The following is a 27,486-nucleotide window of genomic DNA, read 5'->3' on the forward strand; positions in this document are numbered from 1 at the left end:
TTTTGTAAGGGAAATGCCATTTTATTAATGTCTTGATTCAATCTATTTATTGGGCATCCAATGAAGAGAGACTCAAGGAACAAAACCACCTTTTCTTTGGACACCACTACAGTGTGATGTTTTACTTCTATTCTCTTTTCCAAACAGGACTAATGGTTGCAAAAATAAGTGGATCCCATATAATTTCTTCCTTCCAGAAACACCAAACATCTGAGCCTATTAATGGCAATCTATAGGTACTTTGCTGCTCCCTGGCAGCCAAGGATGGGAAAAGGTTGGCTTATGCTCAAGGCATTCCATGTTGCTTCTATCTTCCAAGGCACTACCATCTCCCACCAAGGAAGGAACCTGAAGCTGCGGTACAGTGAGGGGACAAGCCTGAGAGGAAGAGACAGGCCACCAAAGCTGACCAAAGCTGCCCAAAGCTGCCCTGCATCCAGTCCCACATGCGGCCATCCAAACCCTTCCAACTAGGATGTTTAACAGGAACCTGAAGTAAGGTAAAAACCAAACCTTACTTCTAAGGAATGCAAAGGGTCTCAGCCAGGCCTCCTTCCCTCTTTGCTCTGCTCTATCCCCTCTACAGGGAAGGCTACAAACTCTGGCCCACCTGACCCCAAGCAGGAGCTCAATGCTGCCTGGGCAGGTGGCCCCACCTGGACTAGCCAAGTAGCTTCACCAGTTAGGAATGCTGTCTGTCTCCCAGGAGCCTGCAGCCCACAGAGGCTAGGCCACAGCTACAGTGCCTCTTCCTGCTTCACAGGTTCTGTCCCTTATCTGACCATTCCCTGAGTTCCTGTTTCCTATGTGAGGGACACTTCTAGTTCTCTCCTCAGTTGTGAAGCTAAGGTGATTAACAGGTTTTGAATATGACAGATGTTGAGGATCACAGCTCCAAGCCTGTGTTCCCCCAACCACACACATTTCCCACCCTAGAATGTTTCTACCTTGCTCAGCACAGCCAATGCCCCAGGGCACCGAGAAGTCTGTACTAATACACAGAGAGGGTGAATTCCTGAGAGGAGGAGCACAGACCAGGCCTGCAGCAGAGCCTGGTGAGCCCAAGGCCTGTACTTTCCAGAGGAATGTGGCCCAGAGAGGTTAAGCAACGAACTGACTCAAGGTCACAAAGCCAAGGAGATGGGATTGGAGCCCAGCCTCCTGAGGCCTAGGTACACTGCCTCAAGCTGCAAGAGGGGACACACAAGGATGAGCAAGTCGGGGGTGGAGGAAAAATGCAGACTAACCAAATAACAGCCTCTGAAACCCCTCAGTCTACATCCCTGCAGGAGGGAAGGGCATCCTTGCTATAGCCTGGGAGGAAGGGTGGGCGTGTGCTCAGGAGTGTCTTGGAGGTCAGCTCCCCCTCCTGGGAGCAGGGACTGAGTCTGGTCAGGCTGAATCTCCAGAGCCCCAGTTTCCAGGCTGCCACAGAGGTGTCCCTAGGATTTGCCTCACCAGTCCCGAGGAGAGTTTGCCCCTGCAGTTGCTCTAGTCTCTCTTCAGCATGTAAATTATGGCTAAAGGGAGAGTGGTATGCATATTGGGGCTTTTCTTCAGGCAGAGAGTTTCCTTTCCTTTCTCTTCATACAATGTATGCCACAAAGGACTTCAATTGGTGCAAGTCCCTGGGTTCAAGGGCCTTCACAGGTGTTGGAATTACCCTTAAAATTTAAGAGCAACAGTTACTACTGGACAAAGACCTAGAGTCCCCTCCACCTGATCCCCGTCTGAAGTCAGACAGCAAGTTTGCTCATCTAGACTCCGAGCCACCTAATCCCACCACACGTGACCCTGGGAGAAGATGAAGCCAAGTGCGTGTGATCTGCTGGAGCTCCCCAACCAAGAGGACACATTGTCCCATGGGCTCTACAGAAAGTGCAGCCTGGGCCTCCAGAAAATCTGGCAGGCAGAGACTCCCCACAGGCTCCCGGAGGAACGTAGTCACAGCGGTCCCAGGGAGCACAAGGAGCTAGGTCCAGGTGGCCTCAGAGGTAAGAGATACAGAACAGACATGAAAAAAACCCATCAATGTCTATCCTCAAGACGCCACTAACAGCTGCTGCATAGCATGACAGCAGAGCGGTGGAGACAAGGAGTGATGCTGGAACCAGGCGGAGAGACAAACATTCCATAACACCTAAAACAGACCAACAAGGAACCCCCTTCCCTCCCCACATACCCTTGGCTACCAGACCACTGCTCCCCTTTATAGCGAATCCACTGGGGAGAACCTGCCCTGGACCCTGTCTGTGTTTCCTTACCTATCTCTCAAATTCTCCTCCCACTTCCAAAGTACCACTGTCAACAACCTGCACAGGGGACAAACCATAGGTCAGGCCCAGGCCCAATGCACTAGACCACTCAGCAGCATCTGGCCAGACTTTGGCATCCTCCATCACAAACAATTTGGTCCTGTGGCCCTCAGGTCTATATCCTCTCAACTCACTGGCTACAAGTCCCGTTCCCCACCTTCCAGAAGGGTCCCCTCCACACGCCAACCTCTGTGAGTGGGGGTGACCCAGGCTCAGACCTTGGGCCACTCCCCCTGCTGAGTGCCCTCTCACAGTGGCTATCCAGGCTGCTAAGGCAGTCCTAACTCCTCCCTGAGCTCTGCTGGCAGCCACCCAGCAGCCCATTTGGCCCTTCAGCAGTAAGCACCTGTGGATTTGTCAAATGCTAATGTGACCTCCACCCCTGGCCTGGCTCTCTCCAGTCTCTTTCTGCTCAATTATAGCATCACTGCGCACCCAAGTTCTGGGTCCACACCAAAGAGCCATTTTGACTTCATTTTCCCTCACTCATTTATTTATAAGAACCTTCACTGAAGCAGCAGCCAGAGTGAACGGCAACGGCTACTCTGCTGGAGACCTTTGTGGGCTCCCTGACACACACAGAAGAAAATCCAAAATTCTCACCAGGCCTCTGAAGCTCAAAGAGCTGACCCCCACCCAGCCTTTTCACTCTACCCCCACACACGCGCTCCTGTCCTTGTTATATCCAGGTCTCTGCCTGACATTGTCAACTCAGCCCATCGAGCTAAAACAGCAGCATGTTCCAATACTCTTTTACCTGGCTTTACTACTCTCAGTGCCTCAGAGTCTACCATACAGTTATTGATCGCCTGTGTTAACTAATTCCTGCACGAAAATGTAGGCTCCACGAAGCAGAGCCCTCGCATTATTTATCAGCACATCCCCATCACCCAGAACTCAGCAAGGACTTCTCAATGAACCAAAGAACAAATTCAGCTGACAGCTGACAAAGCCGGAAAATAGTGTTAAAGGGGGAGGAGGACTGAGCAAAGTTTTAACCCAGAAGAATCTGTGTGCAGACAGGAGGGGGAAGGAAGCCTGAACTGGTGAGGAGAGGAAATGGGGTAGGCAAACCCTCAGATACTAGACCAACTTTCCAAGTAGTGGGTGAGGGGAAAGGGCTCTGGAGACTCTGAGGACAGGAGGAAAAGAACAGATGCAAAGACTGGGGTTTAAACCTGAACAAGCTCTGAATCACTCCATCTGACAGTCCAATCTCTCAGCTGAGTAGAAAATAAGATCATCTGCAGGGGCTGAGAACAGAGTCACTGGGCGAACAGGGGCTGGAGGAAGTCTTGGTTTAGAAGAACAATGGCAGGAAAGGGACTGAGGAGTGAGGAGAAACTGGCCAGCCTAGCTGCATGATGGGCAGGCCCAGAGAGAAGCTGCATGATGCAGACGTGTGGCCCACCCTGACTGCCATAGTGTGCTGCCTCCCTGATCCCTAACCAAAGAGAAAAGAGAAAAAAGAATACTTCACGGATTAGAAGTCAGAGAACACAAGATGCCCTGAAATAAAGCGAAGAATCAGCAGGTATGATGTCTCTGATGGAGATGCAGCTGCACAGCTCTGGAGAGCCAGAGACACTGAGCGATCGGAGATTGGAACAGGCAGTAAAAGCAGACTCGAGTGACGCCATAGGAAGCAGGAAGAAGGAGGGTGAAGACCCCATGGAGGGGACAACATTTAGAAAGGGTTTGGGATCCTATGGTTCACTCCCTGGACTTCTAACCTGAATGCTGAGCCTGGTAAAGATATCCCTTCTAACCTAACCTCACACATCTGAGCCAAAGAGGGCAGATAGGTGCCACCTTCAAGGAGCCCCAGGTGCCCAAGATCATTCCTCCTCTCTCACTTCCCCGATTTGAGCACAGGACGTGACACCTGACAGATAATCTATGAATGTGGGTTAGAGGGAAGAGGGAAGCCTCTGAATAAATGTATAGCTACCATATTAAATAATAACAATCCTTTGGATACAATGCTTATCAATAAAAAAAAATCTTAAAAAATGTTTGTGATGGTCTCCCTTCAAGTAATCCCAGGGGCCCCAGCCACGGCTGTGAATTCCTTTGTATTTAGAATGTACAGCCCTTTTCCTTTCTAGGAGAAGGGGCTACCTGCAAACAACAATGGTGTTATGCTGCCAAAATAGTAAGGTGTCACTGTGTGATTTCAGAACGCTTTGACTATTCAAAGGATACACAGCTTTTCATCATCCTGAAACGTGAAGTAAAGTTTAACAAAGAAGGGGTGATCCAGGCGCGACATCACGTCTCTCTCTCTGGTTACATACGGGACCTTGTTCTCTTTGATAATGTGACGTTTCTCTAGAATTTTAACTTAAGGTAAGAGAGAAGTGAGTTACCACGATTTGAAATGGTAAGAAAATACTAAAGATACAACTCATAAAGGTAACTGGTATAAATTAAAGTTTTCCACATAATGAAGCCACTGGCTTCATGGTCTCTAAGACAGACCGACGGTGTCCTGTCCCGTAAAATCAGCACAGAAACCCCTAAGCACTGGGCAGCCAGGTGGCCGTCAGCCCAGATGTGTGCTGTTTCTGCATCCCAGAAACAGCTCACTGGAGTTAGTACTTACTAGCATATTCCCTTGAGGTTGCCAGTTCTCGGGCCAGGACAACCTGGTTTGAGAAGAAAAGGGGGAAAGAGAAGAGAAAAAACACCAAATGTAACCAGGGCAATGAGTCTCACAAGTTACCCCACAACAATCACACAGGCTACCCTGCCCCCATTATAAAATTGCATTTAAATATTTTGGTCCTGTGCTAACAAATATAGCTGAATATAATGATCAAGTAATGCACTCTAATAGTTAACAGCAAACACATATCTCTCTCCAATGTTTCCAAGAGGTTCTTCATCAGCTGCCAATAGCCACTGTGCACCGAAGTATACACACAGAAACATCCAACCAGCTCCCTCATCACAGGCTGCAGTCACACTCCTAGCGAGCTGTGTCCTCTCTGTGGTACACCCAAGTCGGTGCTCAGCTCTACTCGGCACAGAGCTGCCAATGGGGCACTGCACAACATGGGAAAGGCCTTCCTACACAAGCAACCTGAGCACCAACTTGCAAATGCCCAATGAACCCAGTTTGGTGGTATGCTCGGCAGCCCCACCACTTCCAGCTGGTAAAAATGCCTCTCCTAAGACACCTGCAGGGGGATGGCCCAAGAACCAGAGAGGAAATGAAAACCTGCCCAAATCCTGGGATATCCGAGCCTTCTGGGAAGAGCTCAGGAGGCCCCTGGGTATGAATTATATGCCACTACAGAACCACTCACCAGGATTCATCAGAAGAAATCCTGGAAAAGCACTGTGTGAGACGCCCTGCGGTCATTAAGAATGAGGATGAGTTGTGCATACTCAAGGAGAAAGATCTCAAAGATCTTTCCAGAGGAATGTATCTGTGTGGACTATTTTCAGGTGTTGGGAAGTGCTGGGGGAGTCAGCTGGTTATACATTTATGCAATGTTAAATTTCTTCACAGGAGCACGTAATAGCTATGTAAGTAAATAAAAAGAATTGTTAAGAGTATTAGTGTTTAATGGAAATCTTTCTGAAGAAGATGGTTATGTCGTCGTTCTATTGTGTGAATTTAGCGTTTCACATTCAGGTTTCCTTGTCGGCACGGGGCAGGCAGTGCCCCCCATCCATAGAAGAAGGTACGCATGCCGCTGCTAGCAGAGCTGATCTGCACATCACGATTACCCTCAGGAAACCAGACACGGGGGGATTCACAAGTTGGTCCTCATCTCCCAGTCAAGATAAATGGCCAATGAAGTGAAGTTGAGAAAGGAGAGAACTATTCTTCTTTTTTAAATGATTTTATTTATTTCTTTTTAGACAGAGGGTAAGGGAGAAAGAGAGGGAGAGAAGCATCAATGTGTGGTTGCCTTACATGCACCCCCTTCTGGGGACCTGGCCCGCAACCCAGGCATGTGCCCTGACTGGGAATCGAACTGGTGACTCTTTGGTTCACAGGCCAGTGCTCAATCCACTGAGCCACACCAGCCAGGGCCAGAGAACTTTTATTTTACTGGATCACTGTAAGATACTGAGAAGAACACCAAGGTTCTCTTCAAAATAGTTTCTTCTTCCTGAAAGGATCTGTAAGAACCAGAAGGAACAGGGCTATCCTCACAGTTAAAAGCTTTCATACTAAATAAGGACACAATTCTTTCATAATTTAAATAAAAACTGCTAATTAAAAAATCTAAGTTAAAAGTGTAAAGGGAGCAAAAAGTAATTAATGTTAATTAAAACAACACTGAAAACATGGATGAGCTAAAATATTTCACGTTCTTCTTTGTATTTTGAAATATTTCATAAATGTAAATGTAAACAGATAAAACAAATTCCACATGATGGATAAAACAAATTTCCACAAAGGCCAGGCAAGAAAGGCTCACTGCTCAGAAACCCTGCTGCATCGGGGGCTCCGGCACCACTACCTGGCGCATCCACAATGCACGCTTGGAGAGCACAAGAGCATGAAGCTGTCTTTTTAGGAAGGCAGAGATTTGAACTGTGCACCCCAGCTGGGGAGCGGGTACTCAGGCCTCCATCGAGCCTGCAGCAAGCCCCCACCACCACCCTAGCCACATGGGGCTGCCACCTCAACAAAGGGGCTGCTATGAACCTTTACTTCTTTGCTTTTAAAGTAAAAACACCACAGGACAGACACAACTCACTCAGGTAACAAAGCGTTTCCCTGAGGGTAACTTGACGGTGCGGTGATAATGTTTGTTTATGAAACTGAGGACACAAGAATCTGGAGGTCAGCCAGTCTTATGCTGTAACTCTAGCCAAGTGTCAAGGATGTAATGTCTTATATAGTTTTAGAAATATAAGAAAAATAATAAAGGTTGTTAAATATTTGCCCCAAACTCTGAAGAGATACTAACACCAATACAAACTTTTAATCTAAGGAACAGAAACTTCCCAGACCCTTGCCGATGTGATACAAGGACTGGAATGTAACCTGCTGATCCCTGGTGGGAATTAAATGAATTGCCATTTAAAAAAAATAAGATAAAAATATGCCTTTTAATGCTTTCATCTACAAAATCATGGCTTAGATATTTAAGCCACACGAAGTGCTTGGTGGCCCCAAGTCACCCTCACAACAGGAGAGGAACCCCCAGGGGCCTGATACCCTTCTCCAGGGAAAGAACACTACCCTGGGATCTGGGTCTCCCAGCTCCAAGCCTGGAAGGTCAGCCTGTCCAAGGAAAACACTCATTCAACAAACAACAGAGGCATGTACTCACTGTTGAAAAAGAGCCTTCACCAAGAATTTTCCCAAATTTGAAGTCTTCAGGCCGTTTCTTCCGAGGCTGTGGTGGTGGCTGTGCAGCATGTTGCAGTGAGTTGGCACTTGGTCGGGACTCGGCTGCAGTGCTGTCCATGGTGGTGGGGCCCTGCCTGCTACCACCACTGGGAACAACAGGGGCCGTGCCGGACTCAGTCTGGGTCCTCACCATTGATGGAGATGGGCAGGAACATAACACCACACTGGACTGAATAGGAACGGTGTCATACTGGCAGACACAGGAAAAACAGGTAAGACTCAAAGTAGCTCCCTTTTCCTAAATGCATGAACTAAAATAAAGTATTGACATTGTTGAAACCCAAATGCCAAGTACCGGCGGGCCATCTGACATTCCGCCACACTGCTCAGGTTGCTGTCCTCCTCTTCCAAGTCCGTTCCCTGCTCAAATCCCAGCCCTTCTTGTCCCGCTTTCCCACTGACCCCACCACCCCAGCACCTACCTGCCCTCATACTCCTCCCTTATCACTGCATGAATCTCCAACACTCCCACCCCACCCCATGGCCAGTTAGCCTGCCCATCGTTGCCCAGCTTAAATACCATCTGCAGCCAACCCCTGTCCACAAAGGAAGTTGGTCTTTTGAAAGTAAAAAGACAACCCACAGAATGGGTGAAAGTATCTGCAAATCATATATCTGATAAAGGACTTGTAGCCAGATTATATAAGGCACTCTTACGAATCAATTAAAAACATACACACACAATTAAAAATAGGCTATGGTTCCAAATAAACACTTCTCCAAAAAAGAAATACAAATGGACAATAAGCACATGGAAAGATGCTCAACATCATCAACCGTTACAAAAATGCAAATCAAAGCCACAGTGAGATTCCACTTGGACCCACTAGGATGGCCAGAATAAAAAAGACATAATAATGAGTGCTAAGGGGAATACTGGGAAACTGGAACCCTCATGCACTGCTGCTGGGAATATAAAACGGTGCAGGTGCTTCGGCAAACAGTCTGACCGTTCCCCAAGAGGAGCAAGGTACCATACAACCCAGCAATCCCACTCCTTGGCACATACCCACGAGAAATGAAAACGCATTTGTATAAGAATGTTCATAGCAACATTCCTCATAGTAGCCAAAAGGTAGATACAACCCAAATGTCCATCAACAACAAATAAGTGGATAAACAAAATATAGCAATATCATAAAATCAAATATTGTGCAGCCATAAAAAGGTAGGAAGTATGGTTACATGCTACAACATAGAGGAGCATGAAACACATGATGCTAAGTGAAAGAGGCCAGGTACAAAAGGCCACATGCTGTACGATTCGATTGATGAAATGTCCAGAACAGGCAAATCTACATGGAGAGAAAGTAGTTAAGTGACTGTCAGGGACTGGGGGAAGGGGAGAATGGGGGGTGACTGCTAAACGGGTCTGCGGCTTCCCTTTGGAATGATGAGGTTCTGGAATTGGATGGTGGAGATGTTTGCACAACTCCACGAATGCACTAAAAAACCACTAAAATATACACTTTAAATGAGTGAGCTATATGGTATGTATGATTTAAATCTCAATGAGATGTTATAAAAAATAGTTGTATCACACATGACTGCATTAATTTATACATAAGAACTCATTCAAATCTATAAATCACCAAGACTTTTAATGAAGAAATGGGCAAGGGATAGGTACCAAAATACTTCAAGTAACCAAGAGATAAAAATGTACACAGTAGGCGGCAATGGAAGTGACTGGTGAGCCAGGTCCCCGCCGACACCACACTTCTGTTGTCACTGCTGAAGATGGCTCAGAATCACCCCGTATCGATGGAGCTTAAAAATGGGGAGACATATAACAGGCACCTGGTAAGCTGTGACAACTGGATGAACACCAACCTGCGTGAGGTGATCTGCATGTCCAGGGACAGGGACAAGTTCTGGTGGATGCCCGAGTGCTACATCCATGGCAGCATCCTCGACAAGATCATCGACATGGTCAAGGAAGAGGTGGTGGCCAAGGGTCGTGGCTGTGGTGCCTGCAGCAGCAGAAGCAGCAGGAAGGCCAAGGCCTGGGGGGTAGTGGGCAGTGTGTTTGGTGGCTGGGGTCGAGGCAGGACCTGAGGTCAGCCAGGAAAGAAGCCAGGCAGGCAAACGGTGAGCCAGCCCTGTATCCCCCAAAGACTCGAGCCCTCCCCACCCCAGACTGCAGGTCTGTTCCAGTCCATGAGTTTGTTCAGAACAGAAATAAGAGTCAATTGTTGGGGGGACCCCCACCTGTGCATTTTGTGATCCTTCTCTTTAAGTTGTTTTTTTTAAGCCAGCATTCTACAGTTGGAAATGTTATTTGGTGTTTTTGATTTTGTGAAGTTGCAGCCAACTTGATTCCTGGAAGGTTCTGTGTATTAATGCATCCTTAGAGCCCTGGCCCTTTTGTTAAGGGGGACATTTTCCAAACAGGTTTGTTTTGTACCTCTTGTTGGATCCTTGTGTGACAAACAGACAAAAGGTTTTCATTTTAAGTGCTTTGCACTAAGACTGACAGTCCAGGGAGTTTTCCTGGAAGACAGACCTGAAATTGTCTTTTCAAAACAAATCTAGACAGACATGTGCCTCATAAGCTGTTGTGGGGATGTGGCTGGGCCCTGCCGCTTTGCCTTCTCTCCCCCTCTTTGTGTTACAAAAACAAAAACAAAACACAATTACGAGAAGAAAAAAAAAGAAAAGAAAGTGTACACAGTATTCAAAGACAATTTAAAGCAACCAGACATGGCATTGAACATTTTCAACTGGGGGGGGGTTGTAAATTAATAGGTAAGAATGATTAAATATGTTTTCAATACACAGAGCCATCCAATGCTGGTGAGACTGGGACAAAACAAGTACAAGGTCTGTTTGGAAAAAGTCCAACCATTGTTAATATAATGAGAAAGGTTTATGCGACATAGCTATAACCTGGCAGCCGAGGAGAGTGGACTGGAATTCACATGCATGAACAATGAAGACTTCACTGTACAGGTCAGTGGGAATGGTAGATGTCATTGAATGACTTGTGTACTGTGTGGCCAACGCAATCAAAATGACTGAGCAAGTAGAGCAACGAATCTGCATCAAATTTTGCTTTAAGCTTAAACATTACTTTGCAGAAACCATTCGAATGATTCAGAAGGCCGCAGCTGTGGGCAACCGGTGACTGGCAGCTTCATCATGACAACGCACCCACTCACGCATCACATCTCATGGAGAGGTTTTTTGCAAAACATCAAATCACACAAGTGACTGAATCCCCCTACAGCCCAGATTTGGCACCCTGCAACTTCTGGCTTTTCCCAAAACTACAATCACCTATGAAAGGGAAGAGATTTTAGACCATCGCTGAGATTCAAGAAAATATGATGGGGAGAACCAAGATGGCGGCGTAGGTAGACACACTGCGCCTCCTCGCACAACCAGAACTGACAGAGAATCGAACAGCAAGGGGGACCAACACCAAGGAAATAGAAAATAAACATTCATCCAGACTGGTAGGAGGGGCGGAGACGGGCACCGGGGTGGAGAGGACTCGCGTGGCTGTGGCGGGACTGAGACTGGCGGAGTGTGGGACAAATGGCGCAGGCAGTCCGAGCACTAGCAGACCCTGCGGCCCCACATTTGCACAGATAAACCCAGAGGGCCGGACTCAGAGTGGCGGAGAGTGGGGCAGGCAGAGCAGCGGGTAGCACCCCGCGGCACCACATTCGCCCACAGATAAACCGGACAAACGGTGGGCAGCGAAGCAGACCGCGTAACCCAGGGCTCCAGCTCAGGGAAATAAAGCCTCAAACCTCTGATTGAAAACGCCCGTGGGGGTTGGGGCGGCAGCAGGAGAGACTCCCAGCCTCACAGGAGAGGTTGTTGGAGAGACCCACAGGGGCCTAGAGTGTGCACAGGCCCACATACTCGGGAACCAGCACCAGAGGGGCCCAGTTTGATTGTGGGTAGCGGAGTGAAAGATTGAAAGCCGGAGGAGAGTGAGGCGGGCGCCATTGCTCCCACTCGGCCCCTACCCCACGTACAGTGTCACAGCGCGGCGACCAGCATTACCCCTCCCTGGTGAACACCTAAGGCTCCGCCCCTTAAAGTAACAGACGTGCCAAGACCAAAAAAAAAAAAAAAAAAAAAAAAAAGGCCCAAATGACAGAACACTTCAAAGCTCCAGAAAAAATACAACTAAGCGAGGAAGAGATAGCCAACCTATCGGATGCACAGTTCAAAGCACTAGTTATCAATATGCTCACAGACTTGGTTGAATCTATTCGAAAAACAGACGAAAAAATGAAGCCTATGCTAAGAGAAACAAAGGAAAATGTACAGGGAACTAATAGTGATGAGAAGGAAACTGGGATTCAAATCAATGGTGTGGACCAGAAGGAAGAAACAAACATCCAACCACAAAAGAATGAAGAAACAAGAACTTGGAAAAATGAGGAGAGGCTTAGGAACCTCCCGGACGCCTTGAAACGTTCCAACATCCGAATTATAGGGGTGCCAGAAGGAGAAGAGGAAGAACAAAAAATTGAAAACTTATTTGAACAAATAATGAAGGAGAACTTCCCTAATCTGGCAAAGGAAATAGACTTCCGGGAAGTCCAGGAAGCTCAGAGAGTCCCAAAGAAGCTGGACCCAAGGAGGAACACGCCAAGGCACATCATAATTACATTACCCAAGATTAAATGCAAGGACCTACATCCAAGATTACTGTATCCAGCAAAGCTATCACTTAGAATGGAAGGGAAGATAAAGTGCTTCTCAGATAAGGTCAAGTTAAAGAAGTTCATCATCGCCAAGCCCTTATTATATGAAATGTTAAAGGGAGTTACCTAAGAAAAAGAAGATCAAAAATAGGAACAGTAAAAACGACAGCAAACTCACAGTTATTAACGGCCACACATAAAACAAAAACGAGAGCAAACTAGGCAAACAACTAGAACATGAGGGTTGTCAATAAGGGAGTGGGAGGGGGAGAGGGGGGTAAAGGTACAGAGAATAAGTAGCATAGATGATAGGTGGAAAATAGACAGGGGGAGGGTAAAAATAGTGTAGGAAATGTAGAAGCCAAAGAACTTATAAGTATGACCTATGGACATGAACTATAGGGGGGGAATGTGGGAGGGAGGGGGGTGGGCAGGATGGAGTGGAGTGGGGGGGGAAATGGGACAACTGTAATAGCATAATCAATAAATATATTTAAAAAAAAGAAAAAAAAAAAAGAAAATATGATGGGGCAGCTGATGGCGATTAGGAGAACTGTGAGGTCCCAAGGTGACTACTCTGAAGGGGACTGAGGTGTCATTGCATCTTCTTCAATAAATGTCTCTATTTTTCATATTACATGACTGGACTTTCTGGACAGACCTCATATACACTACAACTGCAGCTGGCACCACAAACCTATGTTGCTGTTAAAGTGTTTTTGGAAGGCAATTTGGTAATTTGTCAACAAAGTGACAACAGAACAGTTATCAATGAAACACTGAAGAGAAGTGAGTATAAATATAGTTAAAAATTTAGTTGGGTATTAAGAAAGGATCAGCCCTGGCCAACTAGCTCAGATGGTTAGAGCGTCATCCTGATACAAAAAGGTTGAGGGTTCGATCCCCAGTCAGGGTACATACACGAAAAAAAGCCAATGAATGCATAAATAAGTGGAATAACAAAGCAATATTTTTCTCTATCTGTCAAATCAACTTTAAAAATTTTAAAGGATTAGATAGCATCAAATCAGAAATATATATAAGTTGTATGCATAACCATTAAAAAAAATATTTTCTGGCTCTGACCCTGCAGCGTTTGAGTAGTGACATCATCAACCTGCTCACCCCCAACTGTGGTAGAACAACACAAAGTGAACTGAGAGCACCCAGCTCTGTTTCTAATAGTACTCCCCATTAAAAGAACCCAGGAGAGCACTTGACTCCATGTCTTGGAACAGAAGACAGTATGATCAAGAATCCCTCGCTGGGTCTGAAAATGAGGTACCTTCACAAGTCGAAGCAGGAAAGGGCAGGGAAGCTGCCCTGTAGGGGCTGCTACTGGCCAAGTTGTGCTTATAAACACTAAAAAGAGATCAGTAAGTGAAGTTTGCCAGAATAAGCTGAAACTGGGGAAAATCGTAAGTCTGTAATAATACATACAGGTGACAAAAAGTATATCAATATTATAACACAGTAACAATTGAATGCTTAATTTAATAACTTTAAATAGCTAAGGGAATGCAGCCACACAAAGCCGTTTCTTGTACTGTGTATATATTTTTCATAAAGGATAGACAAACATGTCCTCTGGCCACTTAAATAGGGAAAGGACACACAGAAAACTATGCAGGAGCCAGAGTCCTGTAGAAACTGCACCAGGAACTGGAAAGACAGGTGGGCACAGTGTAGTCCCAAGACAAAATACTCACCTTGAGATTTGCAAAATGCATAACTAAGTCAAGAACAAATCTAGAAAGAACATCCTGTAACCCAAACATGATGAGCATGGAGGTGAAGAGAGGTAGCAGATGGCAAGAACAGGTAGAGGCCGGAGCAGTCCCCTCAGTGAGGGTCACCCCGGAACACACGTCACATCCCTGCTCCCAACCAAGGAATCACCATGGAGAACTCTGAAGGCCCTGGCCAGATAGCCCTGCTGATCAGAGAGCACTGTCCTGAGAACACCAAGGTTGCCAGTTCAACCGCCGGTCAGGCACACACAAGAAGCAACCAACAGATGCATAAATAAGTAGAACAACAAACTGATGCCCCCCCAAATCAATAAATAAAAACTTAAAAAAAAAAAAAAAAAGAACTCTAGAACAGCACCATAGCTAAGAAGAAGCAGGCTTCTTTTACTTAAGGCCCGCCAAGATCACTATAACTCTAGGCAAAATACAAAAATATAAAGCAATTAACCAAACACACAGTAACAATGAAATATTAGGGGTATATGACTAATTGACTTTGTAAAAAACATCTAAGAGAATCTGATATTTTAAATGTGGCATGCGGTGGTACATTCTCTAGCTGGAACGGGAACCCAAAGCACAACATTTACTTACAGAAAACGGCTGTTTTCTCCAATGCCCTATGGCTGGCAGTAAGTCATGTGCCTTACACATTTCATAAATACTCCACCTCACAGGAGGTACCAAGAGTTGGACCAAGCTCTGGGGTTCAGTCGGTACTTTAATAACTTGCCCCTATGAGCAAAGTATACAATCATAACAGAAGTACAATCAAATTCAATTACTTCCCCAGAGATTAGTAAGAACTTTTTGTTCTCAGGGGCAGTGGTAAATGGAGAAGAGGTCACAGTCGCCAGACTGAAGCCCAGCAAGAACCACGACAGGCCTGGACTGTCTTCACAGGCACTACTAGTAGTGCCCTCGCCGTACTACTAGTGAGGGCTGTGTGCACAGAGCGCTGAGCACCTCATGGGGCTCCCGTTACACAGCCAAGGGGGAAATACTCTCTGAGTCTCCAGGGTCATCCCAAGTACAAACCCTCAGGCCTGGGACTAAAAAGCAGCAGGACTATGTGACCGGAAAGAACACACGCAAGGGAAGATCCAGCACTTCGCACAGCACAGTCCTGGGCACTACGGCACTGGGTGGCCATCACTCCCCTGCAGGATGGAGGAAGGGAGAGCACTACCTGTCTCTGTCATGCCCCACCGCCACCACACCTGTCCCACCAAGTGTGTAAGTCAGATTGACATGGGCCTTGTTTACAGTCCTCACCTATGTTCACCTGAGTGCCCAGCCATCTGCTAAGCAAGGCTCAAGGAGACAACTGAAGAGGCACACAGGACAGTGACAAGTAGTGCTTTTAATTTAAAATTGACACGTGAACTGAAGAATAAAATGTCAGACGTGAAGTTTTTAAATAATAAAATGTGATGAGCTAATTCATGGATCTGGAAAAATGTTATTGTAGATCACATGCTTCTCAAACAAAGTCCAACAAAGGTACCAACAAATCTGTCACATAATGGGTTTTGGCACAGGCAGGGGACAGCCCATTGTTTCTTCTCAGTGGGCAGAAGCTCAACTCTGGGAGGTACCATACGCAACATCCAAGAGCAGTGAGGAGTTTCTCAAAAGGTCAGCTACGATGCCTGAGGAGTCAGGGCACAGCGGGCAGCAGGTGTTTTCGAATCCACAGGAAGCAAGAGAGCACTGAAGACCTGGGTGCGACCCCCCTTAAACAGACACCCTGACCTCAAACACTCTTGGAGGGCTTTCATACAGTGAGCGTGGCTTCAGGAACACTTACCAAGACAAGGTGTCTTCAGCTCAAGCTTCCTGATTGCTAACTGAACAAGTGTCCAGCCCATGGAGAGCAATCCCTCAAAGGCAATGGGAAGGTTAAATCTAATGAGACTCTGGATTATGAGTATGTGTTTCTGAAAGATTTCTTTTCATCAAAGTGGTATCTTTGGTTATAAAAAAAAAAAAAGTCTCCAGAACAGATCTTCAAAGAAGAGCACTGCCCCTTAAAAAATGCAGGTTTGTAATCAATCTGGCCTAGGCCAACCCTGAGTGCAGGTGTCAACCAGGTGGGTGGCCCTCGGCATTCACCTCTGTCCACTCCCAGGCTCCGTGGCTGGACCTGACCCAACAGACCCAGTGACACAGAGCAGCACCCGGCTACCCACTACAGAGGGAGCAAGTGGAGCATTGTGCTGGCTAAAACCTGCTCACTTCCTCTATGTAACCCATCCACATGTAAGGATGGTAAGCATCACAGAAAAAGCCCCAAAACACCTGAGCAGATGAGAGAGGAGATAGGAGGTAAGATGAACACTGAGATTTGAAAGACAAAAAGAGAGTGTTTTGTAGTTACTAGTGGTGTTTGTTGGTGTAGACAGTGAGACATGATTCAAGCATAAAGAACAAAGAGCCCTGACCGGTGTGGCTTAGTTGGTTGGGCATCGTCCAGCAAAGCAAAAGGTCACCAGATCGATTCCTGGTCAGGGCTCATGCCTGGGTTGCAGGTTTGGTACCCCGGTTGGGGCGCATACAAGAAGCAATGGATTGGTGTTTCTCTCGCATCGATATTTCACTTCCTTTCTTTCTCCCTTCCTTCTTCTCTCTCTAAAAATCTTTTAAAAAGAGCAACAGAGAGCAACAGAGATGGCACTGCAGAGCTGCCCTGGTCTCTGCAGAATTTAAGTATCAGATGTGCTGTTTCGTGTCCACACATGTGGATGTAGAGGACTTCAAGGTTGATGCTGCAGCAACCCAGCCCCGGAAATACCTGGTCAGACCAAATGTGCTACCAAAATCCTTCCCCAGGTGAGTGCATGTGTCCAGTAGATGAGAGTGAGCCTTAGAGCAATGGGCTCAGTCCTGTGGCTGCCCTCAGCGTGGGGTTCATCCTAGAAGCTGCCAGGGCTATACCTAAGTACAGTCCACTAGGAGGGAGCCCAAACCATGAGCTCGGAGCCTCAGAAAGTTTGGGGTCCCTGATGCATATTTTATCCCAGTAGTTCTCAACTGAGGCAATTCTGCCCTCCCCCCACCCTTGGCAATGCCTGGAGACATTTTGGGTTGCAATAACCAGGGGAGGAAGAAAAGTTCTACTGGCATGTGGTGTACAAGGGCAGGGATGCTGTACTACCCTACAATAGACAGGACGGTTCCCATTTGAGAGGCTCTGATCTACCCTCGTAGACTCTACCCTCTCTCCCGCAGGAAGACGCCCGCCAGTGTTTGGTGACCACCCTCAAAGTACTCAGCAGTAGGGCAGGCCCTGTGTGCAGTGAGACCCTGCACCACCCTTTAGAGCAAGAGAGAGAAGCCCAAGCACCAGAAGCTGGGATCCGCGAAACTGCAGTACCAGCATAAAAAGGCATGTTAAAAAATCATAAGGTTGTGTTTGGGAAAGAAGAAACTTACACCTATGACCTAATCAGTATGAAACGGCAGCATTCATGAGGCCTCACACTAAGACAGCCAAACAGGGCTGTGACTTTACACTGAGAGACACAGGAGTGAGCAGAAGAAAGCACTCAGGGCCCTTCAGAGCCAAATGGGCATGTGGGAGGGGCGGGGGTCCTGGGGAGTGGCCAAGAGAGCTGCAGCAGGCTGAGGAGGGAGTGGGCACACCTCTACTGGAGGTGAGGTGACACCCAACTTCCTCAGCAGCCACACCCACATTCAGCTCCCAGGAGGGTAAGACACAAACGGGGTGAAGATGCTTCATCCAAAGGTCTCGGCACAACCCCCTGCTGCCTGGAAAGCAAACCCCAACTCCTACAGCAGCCCCAGGGCCCAGGCCCAAAGACACGCTGTCAAGGCGCAAGCACTTGCTTTCTTTTTCAGTTTTCCCTGGACTCCTGCCTCCAAACACACAAGTGTGGGCTGGAACTCGGCTTGACATCGCTGTTTGCAAATGCCAGCTTTGGACATTTCACTTGCCATGAGATTATACCCAATAATTTCTCTGATTGAGGTGTTTTGTTTGTTTGTTTGATTTTACTAATGACGCAGCTCTCAAAGAAGAACGGGGATTCCAAAGACACAAGGAGCCCCTCTGTTTGCCATGAGGAACACCCTGATCATTGCACAACAGAGCAAGCCACACTGCAGAACTCGGACACCCCCGGCCAGGAAGACTGCGCGTGCGGAGAAGCGTCTGAGCACAGGCTCCCTGTCCTTCCTGGGGCAGAAGCCGCTCTCTAGGAAGGAGCCCCTCCCGCCCAGCAGGCAGGTAAAAGGCATTAAGACTTAATCCCCTGTCCTTATTCTTAGCACTGTACCCTGTGGGTTGGTCTAGGACTGAGATCCTGTGTGTTCTGTATACTTTACAGCACAGGTGGCAAACACAAGGCCCGCGGGCCATATCCGGCCCTCCACCTTGTTTTATCTGGCCCAGCACCTTGTTTCTACCCAGCGGCAGCACTGAGCTCCTTGCCCCTAGTTAAGGAGCAGTTACATTTATACAGTCCTAAAATTACACCCAGCCCTTTGAAGGCAACCACAAGGCTAATGTGGCCCCCAGTGAAAATGAGTTTGACACCCCTGCTTTATAGAACCTGCCCCACGATAAAGGTTTAAACCAAGGCTTTCCCCACTTGTAAACATTAATACACCTGAGGTTAACTTTTACTTTACAAGACGCCTGGCAAGTTCACTCAGCCCAAAAGCACATTTCCAGCAAGAGATTCAAAGGTGTTAATAAGCCTCTCCTTTAAGGCACGCAGGCCACCTTACTATCATTTAACATAAACTAGTTAGTCACCTTACTCTGTTGTTGGCAGCTGGCTGACACCGTCAGCATGCTCTGCGGGTGCAGAATGCTCTGGGGCCTGAGTGGGGTCCTGCGTGCTTTGGTTTCGGGGGACCAGAGTCCGAGGAGAGACCACAGCGCGTGCAGAGGTGCCAGAGGGTGATGAGGTGGCACCCTGGCCAGGAGGAGAAGAGCAGGGAGAGGACGCTGGCAGCACCCACGGTGCACATCCACCATCCCTCGCCACTTCAAATTCCCACGACTCCAAGAATCACCCTGGAACCTCTCTAGTTCCCCCTTGCACCCAGCTTGGCAGGCATGTTCCATTGTTGGCCACAGCTTACAGCATGTCCCACAGCTCCGCATCCTCAGTCCTGGGAGGGTCAAGGGCAGCCCTGAGCCCCTAAAGTCGCCCAGCACAGACAACTCAGGCTGTGGAGTGACTTCTTGGAGTACACCTGACTCTCTGAAGCCACAGTTTTCCTGTTATTTCAGAAAAATATATGCACTCATTTTATGCATCAGTTTCTTAAAGGAGGTAAATCAACTACATTATTAACCCAACTACTCAACAAACACAGCTACTGTGCCAGCTAGGATCCGGGGACTTGGCTTTTAGGCAAACGTGGTACCTGCCCCTAAGAAGTGACATCTTAATGGGGTGACGAGCCCGATGTCATTCACAGAACTAGCTGGTTAAAGCTGTGAGGGTAGCCGTGGCAGAGCTGGATGAGTGTGGGGATTACTCAGCAGACCCCTGGCTGCTGTGACCCCAGCCTGGGCTGGCGAGGGGCTCGGAGGGAACGGTTGGAGGGCTGCGGCACTGTCCAGGGGAGGGTGATGGAGGCTTGGCTGGGAGGGAGATACTAACATAGAGAAAATGAAATGTAAGGCGAGCTAATCACACATCACACATTTTAAAAGTTTCACTTTCCCCTGTTTCAGATTCAAAATACAGCAGCCTTCGTGAGTCAGAAAGAAAAACCAGTCATTCTGAAATCAACATCCAAGTCAAGTACAGAAAGAACTCTGGAGTTTGGAAATGGGGACAATAGATGATGTAATAGAGACACAGACACACAGACATCCCCCGCCCCCTGCTCTTCCATCACATGCTTTATGTGAAATGGCAGGGCCTCCTCCAACACCTCAGGGCAGCTTCAATGACTCAAGGCAAATGCAGTGCTCTTGACCCCAAGCTGCCGTTTTCCATTCATCAGCAAAAGTTACAGTGCGTCCTATGGGCATAAATACTGTGAGAAAACACAGCAGTGAAGGGAGATGGGAGTATTTGCATAGGGATGGTGTAAATTTAACAATCAAAGAAGCCCTCACTGGAAAGGTGACATCTCAGCAAAGACCTGCGGAGGTGGGGAGAGCCCTAAAGACACCTGGGGGGAGCGTTCCCAGCCCAGGACTGGCCAGTGCAAAGGTCCCAAGACACACAGCGGTCCACCTTGGCCCACAGCACAGACCACCTCCAGACAAACCCCTGGATGCCAAGCAGGGATCTGGGCACCTCTGAAACATCCCGTCTGGGCACCTCAAACCACAGGGTTGGGACCCTGAGAAACAGGGCTGCCCATGAGGACCCAGGCACCTCCTGAACCAGGGTCTGATGACAGTCTAACCAGCACTGTGCTGTCCAGCATCAACCCAAGGCTCTGAGATGCTGGTAAATAAACCACTCCCAAAGCATCGCAGCAGCATCCCCTTCGCTCCAGCACTGCGGGCACGATGACACAGACTCAACAGGAGCAGCCTTCCTCCTTCATGGAATTCTGTGATTGCCTTCCTGCCTCAGCCGCATTCACCAGCCAAGCACCTAAGCACAGGAGCAGTCAGGCCCTCTCCCAGACGGAGGGGGTCACAGGGTCAGCTCAGTGCTCAGGCTTTCTCTTCCCACAGGCATAACTCACTGGCACAGGTGTGTTTCATAAACAATTTTACTTCTGCATTAAAAAAAAGGATGGTTGCAGAATTACCTTGTAAAGCATCTTTAAAACATCAACTGTGAAATGAAAAGCGAAGGAGAACAGCCCTCTTCCAGTGGGAAAAGTCCACATGGTTATTCGTACTATGGCTGTTACTCTAAGGGCTAATTTTTGGAAACACCTTGAGGCAGTATCCAAGCTGCACAGACAGCGCTCTGACACCTCTAGGGTCTGGAAGACACCTGCTGACTGGACGCCGAGTGTCAGGGTGGGTGTGGGTCTGGTCAGGCTCCCGAGGCGCCCCCTTCCAGACTGCCAGCCCTCGGCCCCTGGAGGGCAGCACAGCCCAGGGAGCCTGGAGGACCAGGGCCTGCAGGTAAATGACTCCCTCCCAGCACAGCCCAATCGGTTGGCCACCCGCTTGGTGACCCAAAATTAAGGTAAGTAAATACTGTTGGTGACTCAACAGCTTCTGAAATTTCAATCTCTACAGAAATTTAAAGCGCCAAAACCATAGGTGTGCCTGTCCTTCAACCCCGTCCACTCTAACAAAACGGAGCTGGTCACAGAGATATTCTCAACACGGCCCCCTGCCCGGTCCACGAGAGTCTGACAGTTGGCCTTTCTCGCACAAAGACGTGCATGCACCCCGAATCCAAGTCCCTCACACCCAAGGGAAGGCTGTGGCCACCCGTGGCTCCCCGAGGCCAAATCGCTACATCAGTGCTGCTCCTTTCCCACAGGCCCTGCCCCAGCCCCCACTCTTCCTCCCCTACTTCCCACTAACAGCACCCCATCCATCTCCCCACCCCCTCCCTCCATGGGACCCCTCTGTGCTTCTCTCTCTTTCCTCCTGTGTGCTGTCAGGAGAAGCTTCCGCCCCTGCACCGCCACTGAGAACTGGGGAAGGTGAGCCCCCAGCACAGCTCTATCAAGAACAAGGAAGGACGGCTGCTGCCAATGAACTTGGTCAGGAAGAGTCAGCCACCCACACTGGCACCTTTGGAGTCTCTGGAAAAGTGGGTCTCACCATGGCCCCTCAACTCCACCCAACATAAACCTCCTCCTATACCTGTTAGCGTGTCACTAGGAACCAGAGAGTGAAACTGCCCCGTGCTGTGCCCGCCCACCTCTTCAGAGCCACGCACGGGGCTTCGGAGAGGACCACAGCCACCCCTTCACACAGCATCTCTGACAGAAAGATAAGGACAAGCTTTAAACCACTGACTTCCAAAGCATTTAAAAATACAGTCCATCTGCCACCTGCAGACGTCAATGTACTTCCTGTGCAATCTGTAGACTTCGATTTGTTTCACACAATTTGTATGTAGGAACTTCATTCAGAGTTCCAGCACTGGGACTTCCTGAGTGCTGGGTCCAGCAGTCTCCTCTGAGAAGTAGGAACTCTCAAGGGAAAATTCCTCAGATCGAATTACGTTTTCATAGCCACCAAAAACATATCAAGGCTCCATTTAACTATGTAGTTAGTACCTTGCTTGGCCACTAAGAGAGTTTAGGAACATATCGGCATCAAAATATCCAGTACCCACTATGCAATCCTGTTGCAAACACGTGCCAAACACCTGATTGACTGAAATGCCAATGAATCTGGGGCCAGGAAATAAGGGACCCAAGGGTCTGCTTGGATTTCTTCTCCCCCTGCCATCGAGCCTCACAGCAGACACCTCCCATCCTCCAAAGCTGCACACAACAGCTTCCCTACCTAACTGCAGGTTGCTGGGAGCTGAGTTTAAAATACAGAGCCACGTTTTTCAAGCACATCTCACAGTCCTTAATTACCTGGTGGCAGGAGAGCGCTGCACTGAGCAGAGGAGGAAGTAGAGAGGTGAGACAACTCCTTCAGGTTTCAGCAGGCCACTGCATCTGTCTGCACAGGGGATGGGGCCCACCTGAAGAGGAGCGTTCTTCTCCAAAATGCTTTGCAGGAGTTGTGCTAAGATGGGAGACTCGTGATTTTTCTCACCCTCCGTTTTGAAATGAAAATACTTGACAATTACAAGGGATTTACCCATTCATCCCACTAACTGATAGTCACCGAGCACCCACCAAATGCCCAATCCTGCCTGAACCCTGCGGACTAGGAGAAGAGCCCTGAGTCAGAGCCAGGACAGTCAAGGAGTGAACCTGAGGTTTGACTGATGTTCCTCACACCCTTCTGGATCTGACTTTACCTGTCTCTCTCTCTCTCTCTCTCTCTTTAGAAAGGAGGAAATGCAAACTAAGTAAGGATTTCATGTGAAGACTGAGCTGGGGGACTTGGCAGACAGACTCTGGGTCGATGCTAGAGAAAGTGTCTTTCATTCTGAGAGGGAGACCTTAGATCTGTACAGGGACCAAGGATGCAAAGCTGGGCGGCCTACACCCCGTATTTCAGCAGCTACAACTAGATTCTTTAAATGTGTTTTGGTTCTTTGAGATTTCTGAAGTTTCCACAAACCTGCTGAGGAAGAACCTTAATATCACAAGAATAAAGAGTCCTGGCAGGTGTGGCTCAGTGGATTGAGTACTGTCCTGTGAACCAAAGGGTCACTGGTTCAATTCCCAGTCAGGGCACATGCCTGGGTTGCCAGCCATGTCCCCAGTTGGGGGCATGTGAGAGGCAACCACACATTAATGTTTTGTTGTCTCCCTCCCTTCTGCTCTAAAAAATAAAATAAATCTTTAAGGGGAAAAAAAAAGAATAAAGAGATCCAAAATCTTAGTCATTAGTGTCTAAACTGTGTAAACCTTTTGCGTGTGAAGGGGTCACGGGCCTCGGGGAGACAATCCCAGTTACAGACACCAGTGGAGAAGCGTCACTGCAGAACTGTAAGACACGCGCTCTGCTGGGTTGAGCGCTGCTCTTCACCAGCTGTCTCACCTTGCACAAGTCACGTTGCCTCTCTGTGCCTCAGACCCTTTACCTCACAGCCAGGGATAAGAAGAACGGAACTTTGAGGCTTGTTGTGAGGATTTAATGAGTAAATGTATGAAAAGCACTCAAGCTGAGCATGCCAGGAGCACTTTTACAATTAAATAACACAGAAGATAACAGACAGAAAGTTTCTCCAAGTGGGGGCCATCAAATCATAAGATAAGCCCCTCAAGCCCTTTCCAAGTGCTGTTTATTCATCTGTAACTAAAACTGAATTAAGTATATACTGTATCACCAGGCTCAAATCTAACTGTGAGTCAGACAAAATAATATAGGAAGGCTGAGCTCCCCTAACACACCAGCAGAGGAATCAAGATCAAAATCAGGGCCTTGTATGGGCAAGATACTGTCACAAAGCTTAAGGCTCCAGCCAGCAAGAGAAACGATCCCAAACTCGAAAGTGAAAGATGCCTTTAAGTGCCGCCTGGGTGGAGTGTGCTCTGGAGCTCTGAAGGCACCCGGACAGGTACCTTCAACACACCACACAGAGGGAACACCTCCCCCTAGGACCCTGTGTAAAAGGGGTAGGAGACTGCCATCAGATCCAACCAGCTCATCCCTAAAGGGACTCTGCTCTCAGGTCAGCTGTGCTCACCGACAAACAACGTTCTACTAAGAACCTCCTCTCACCCCAAGAAAATTCACAAATCTAGGCCCACCACAGAAAACTAGTCAGAGGTTGAGGCAATAACCACGGCAGCCTCTCCCAAACCCAGACTCCCACCATGAAGAACTACGGTGGAGCAGCAAAGCTGAGGAGCAAGTTCCACGACACTGACCCATCCCCAAGGGCTACTGGGTGCACCAGCAACAGACACACGTGGAGGCGCTTTGTGAATGAAGTATGCTGTACACTCAAGGGGAAGACAGGGCATGGCTTACTGACTAAAGTGGTGGAAGGGGATTCTCAGGCCCGGGATCCTGCCTGCATGTGCTTCTAACACAGACCGTGCCCCAAGCTCTGCCCACCATGGCCTTTGACTGAGGGCAGATGGGGAGCTGGCACACATGAGACAAGTGGTCCTCAATGCTCTCGTACAGAACAACACACAGCTAAGTGTAGCTTGTTCTAACCAGCGTGAACCCACACTTAGGAGCTGAAGCTCCAGGTGGTGGCTGGCTAGACTGAAATAAAGACCAGACTAAGACTGCTCGTTCTGGGCCACAGAACAGGGTGGTGACAGGACAAGAAGGGAGGGAGAAGGGCTCAGTGGGTGCCCTCCACCTCGCCCCCACTGGTGGTCACCTAATCTGTCCTCCCACTGTCTCCTCCAGCCCCTTGGAGCCTCTCACCCAGCGAGAGGCAGGCGAGACAGGCAGAGTACACAAGGTCGGGCTGCCAGCAGCCAGACGTCCAGTCCTCAGGGCTAACTGTTCTCAGGACTCAGTGAACACCCATGTCTGTGCATTTTACTAACTGCACTATCAATTTCAACTTTGCACGTGTGTCACCACAAACTACTATGAAATGCTCAAGTACAAGATTTTGTGGCACGGACCCCGAAGCTCTGCTCACTTCCCGCACTTTGGAACTGCCCAATGGTATACTTTACACACCGTGAACCTGATTAACACGGACATCGGGATGCGAGTTACCTCTTGGCCAGAGAGGGAAAGATTACAATCAAGAAGGCCACTCGGCAGGGCTCCTAAGAATCTAGCAAAACCCTATGGTTAAAGCAGGGTGGTGGGCACATGTGAGTTCATGTTCATTCTTTAAAATTTCCAGCCCTAGCAGGTGTGGCTCAGTGGACTGAGTACTGGCCTGTGAATCAAAGGGTTCCCGGTTCAATTCAAAATCGGGGGATAAAAATAAAATTTCCATACAATTATATACACCCCTTATAGATGCAACTTTAAATACCAGTGCCCAAAATAAAATTAATGTCACTCTTTTCTCTACTTCTAAAAATCATAACTAAATTTAAGTGCTTACCGTCTGCCACACACTCTTCTGATCATTTTACATGTGTCATCGTGGCTACTCCTCAAAACAGCTCTTGGTGTGAAAACCACTGGCGTTCTTTTCACAGGTGGGGACACTGAGGCACAGCGCAGGTCCTTGTCCACAGTCGCACAACCAGCAGTGAAACCATATTCAAACTCCTTGCTCTCAACCCCTCTCAGTCAGTACCAGTTAGTAGAGGGCGCGTGTGATACTGATGCGCCCTGTCCGCCAGGGACGGAGGAACAGGGGGGCCCTAAGTTGACAGTACCTTCCTGGGAAGCAGTTAGTAATCATCACCATGTAATACCTTAGACTTCTGCCCTTCTGACCTGGCACACTCCTCTACATAGAATCTGACAGAAACCGTCAGAAATTCAGAATAGGATTTACACTAAGAAAACATTCATTAGGAAATGACTCCCAACAACTATGGAAACGGCCTATGGAAGTGCCCACCAATAGGACCATGGCAAGTCCGGTTCACCCAGACAGAGGGAGGACTAGGCAATGTGGGGTATGCAGGAAATGGCCCTGAAAACTGTGAAGTGAAAACAGCAGGAGACAAAAACTGTCCATTATAAAACAGAGGCCCAATTTGTTTAAAAGAAGACAGAAAGGAAACAATGATGACCTCTGGGTGAGAGAGACAGATCATCCAGTTGGTTCCCTGTAACTATTAACCTTAAGAGTGACAAAGGACAAAATCCCACAAGGACAGGGTCAGCAGAAACAGCAGGGGACTCCCTGAGGGCGAGCACCTCAGAGGGACCACCTCCTTGCCCACCTGCCCACCCACCAGGAGACACTGGTGATACCACCTGGGGCCCACAGACCTTTTGAACTCCCTTCCAGGTTCATCAGCTCCTACATTCAGGAAGGACTCAGATGTATAAGGAGTATTTGCTAACGAGCACATGAATAAACTAGCAATGTCAGACAGACATCCTATGGGAGGGGCAGAAATCAGTGGGGACCCAGCATGGAAGTCCTGCTTCTGCTTTTCAAGCCCCTCATCCTGGAGCTGCATGAGATAAAAACAGCAGCACTTCAAAGGTAATTAATTCAACCCTTACACTGAAGATTTCCACATGCGTTAAAAGCTTTACCCAGTAAAACCTATTATTAGTCAGAAAACAGTATCCACAGTCTCGTGCCTTCTGTTTTCCTAAAATCAATAATTTAACATATTAAAGGTGACAACTAAAGGAGAAACTGAGTTTCTAACCTAAGTCATGTTAATTACACACCAACTAAACAGAAACCTTTCCTTGGGAATTACATTCATGCAGCCAACGTTTGCCCCCTCCACCTAGTTTGGGAATCTGAGCAACACCTATCTATCCTGATCAAAAATAGATTATCTGGTAAGTAAGTGACGCGGTGAGGACACCAGGTGTGGAGCCAACTGCTTCCCTCCTCCTTCCCACTCTCCAGCTTCCAACCCCAGCCCAGCCCCTTTACAGGAAACCTTCTTCAGCCTCCAAGACTACAAGGTCAAAAGCTAAAATAAAACCTAAAGCACGTGGTACTTCCAATGAAATGAGAGCCTTTCTCTGGGGCTCCAGCCCTACCAATCCCTCCTCTCCAGCACCCCTCCCCCTCTCCGGTGCCTCTGTTGGGATGGGGACCCTCAGTGCTTCCCACCCCTCTGGTTGCTGCAGCAGCCCCCCTCACCTTCTCCTCACTGACCCTGACTCACCAGCTCTGCCCTGTCCTCCTGGGTCTTTCAACCTCAGTTTGGACTGAGCTGCACTCTGCCCTTGCTGGCCCATGGCTTGTGTACCCCCG

The 27,486-nt window shown here is 48.2% G+C and overlaps 1 protein-coding gene and 1 pseudogene across 1 annotated transcript in view; one reads left to right on the forward strand and one right to left on the reverse strand.

The window, feature by feature from the left end:
* PDPK1 (3-phosphoinositide dependent protein kinase 1) overlaps nucleotides 1-27,486 on the reverse strand; it is a 77,371-nt gene that overhangs the window by 39,528 nt on the left and 10,357 nt on the right. Inside the window, exons 2-4 of the mRNA XM_053928376.1 lie at nucleotides 7,616-7,885; nucleotides 4,921-4,963; nucleotides 4,521-4,658 (exon numbers count right to left, since the gene is read on the reverse strand). Coding sequence (XP_053784351.1) covers nucleotides 4,521-4,658; nucleotides 4,921-4,963; nucleotides 7,616-7,885 — 451 coding nt within the window. The remainder of the gene's footprint in view (nucleotides 1-4,520; nucleotides 4,659-4,920; nucleotides 4,964-7,615; nucleotides 7,886-27,486) is intronic.
* LOC128779664 (U6 snRNA-associated Sm-like protein LSm4 pseudogene) lies at nucleotides 7,899-10,822 on the forward strand (annotated as a pseudogene).

The sequence above is a fragment of the Desmodus rotundus genome, chromosome 1 (assembly GCF_022682495.2).
Source record: "Desmodus rotundus isolate HL8 chromosome 1, HLdesRot8A.1, whole genome shotgun sequence".
NCBI classification, from domain to species: Eukaryota; Metazoa; Chordata; class Mammalia; order Chiroptera; family Phyllostomidae; genus Desmodus; species Desmodus rotundus.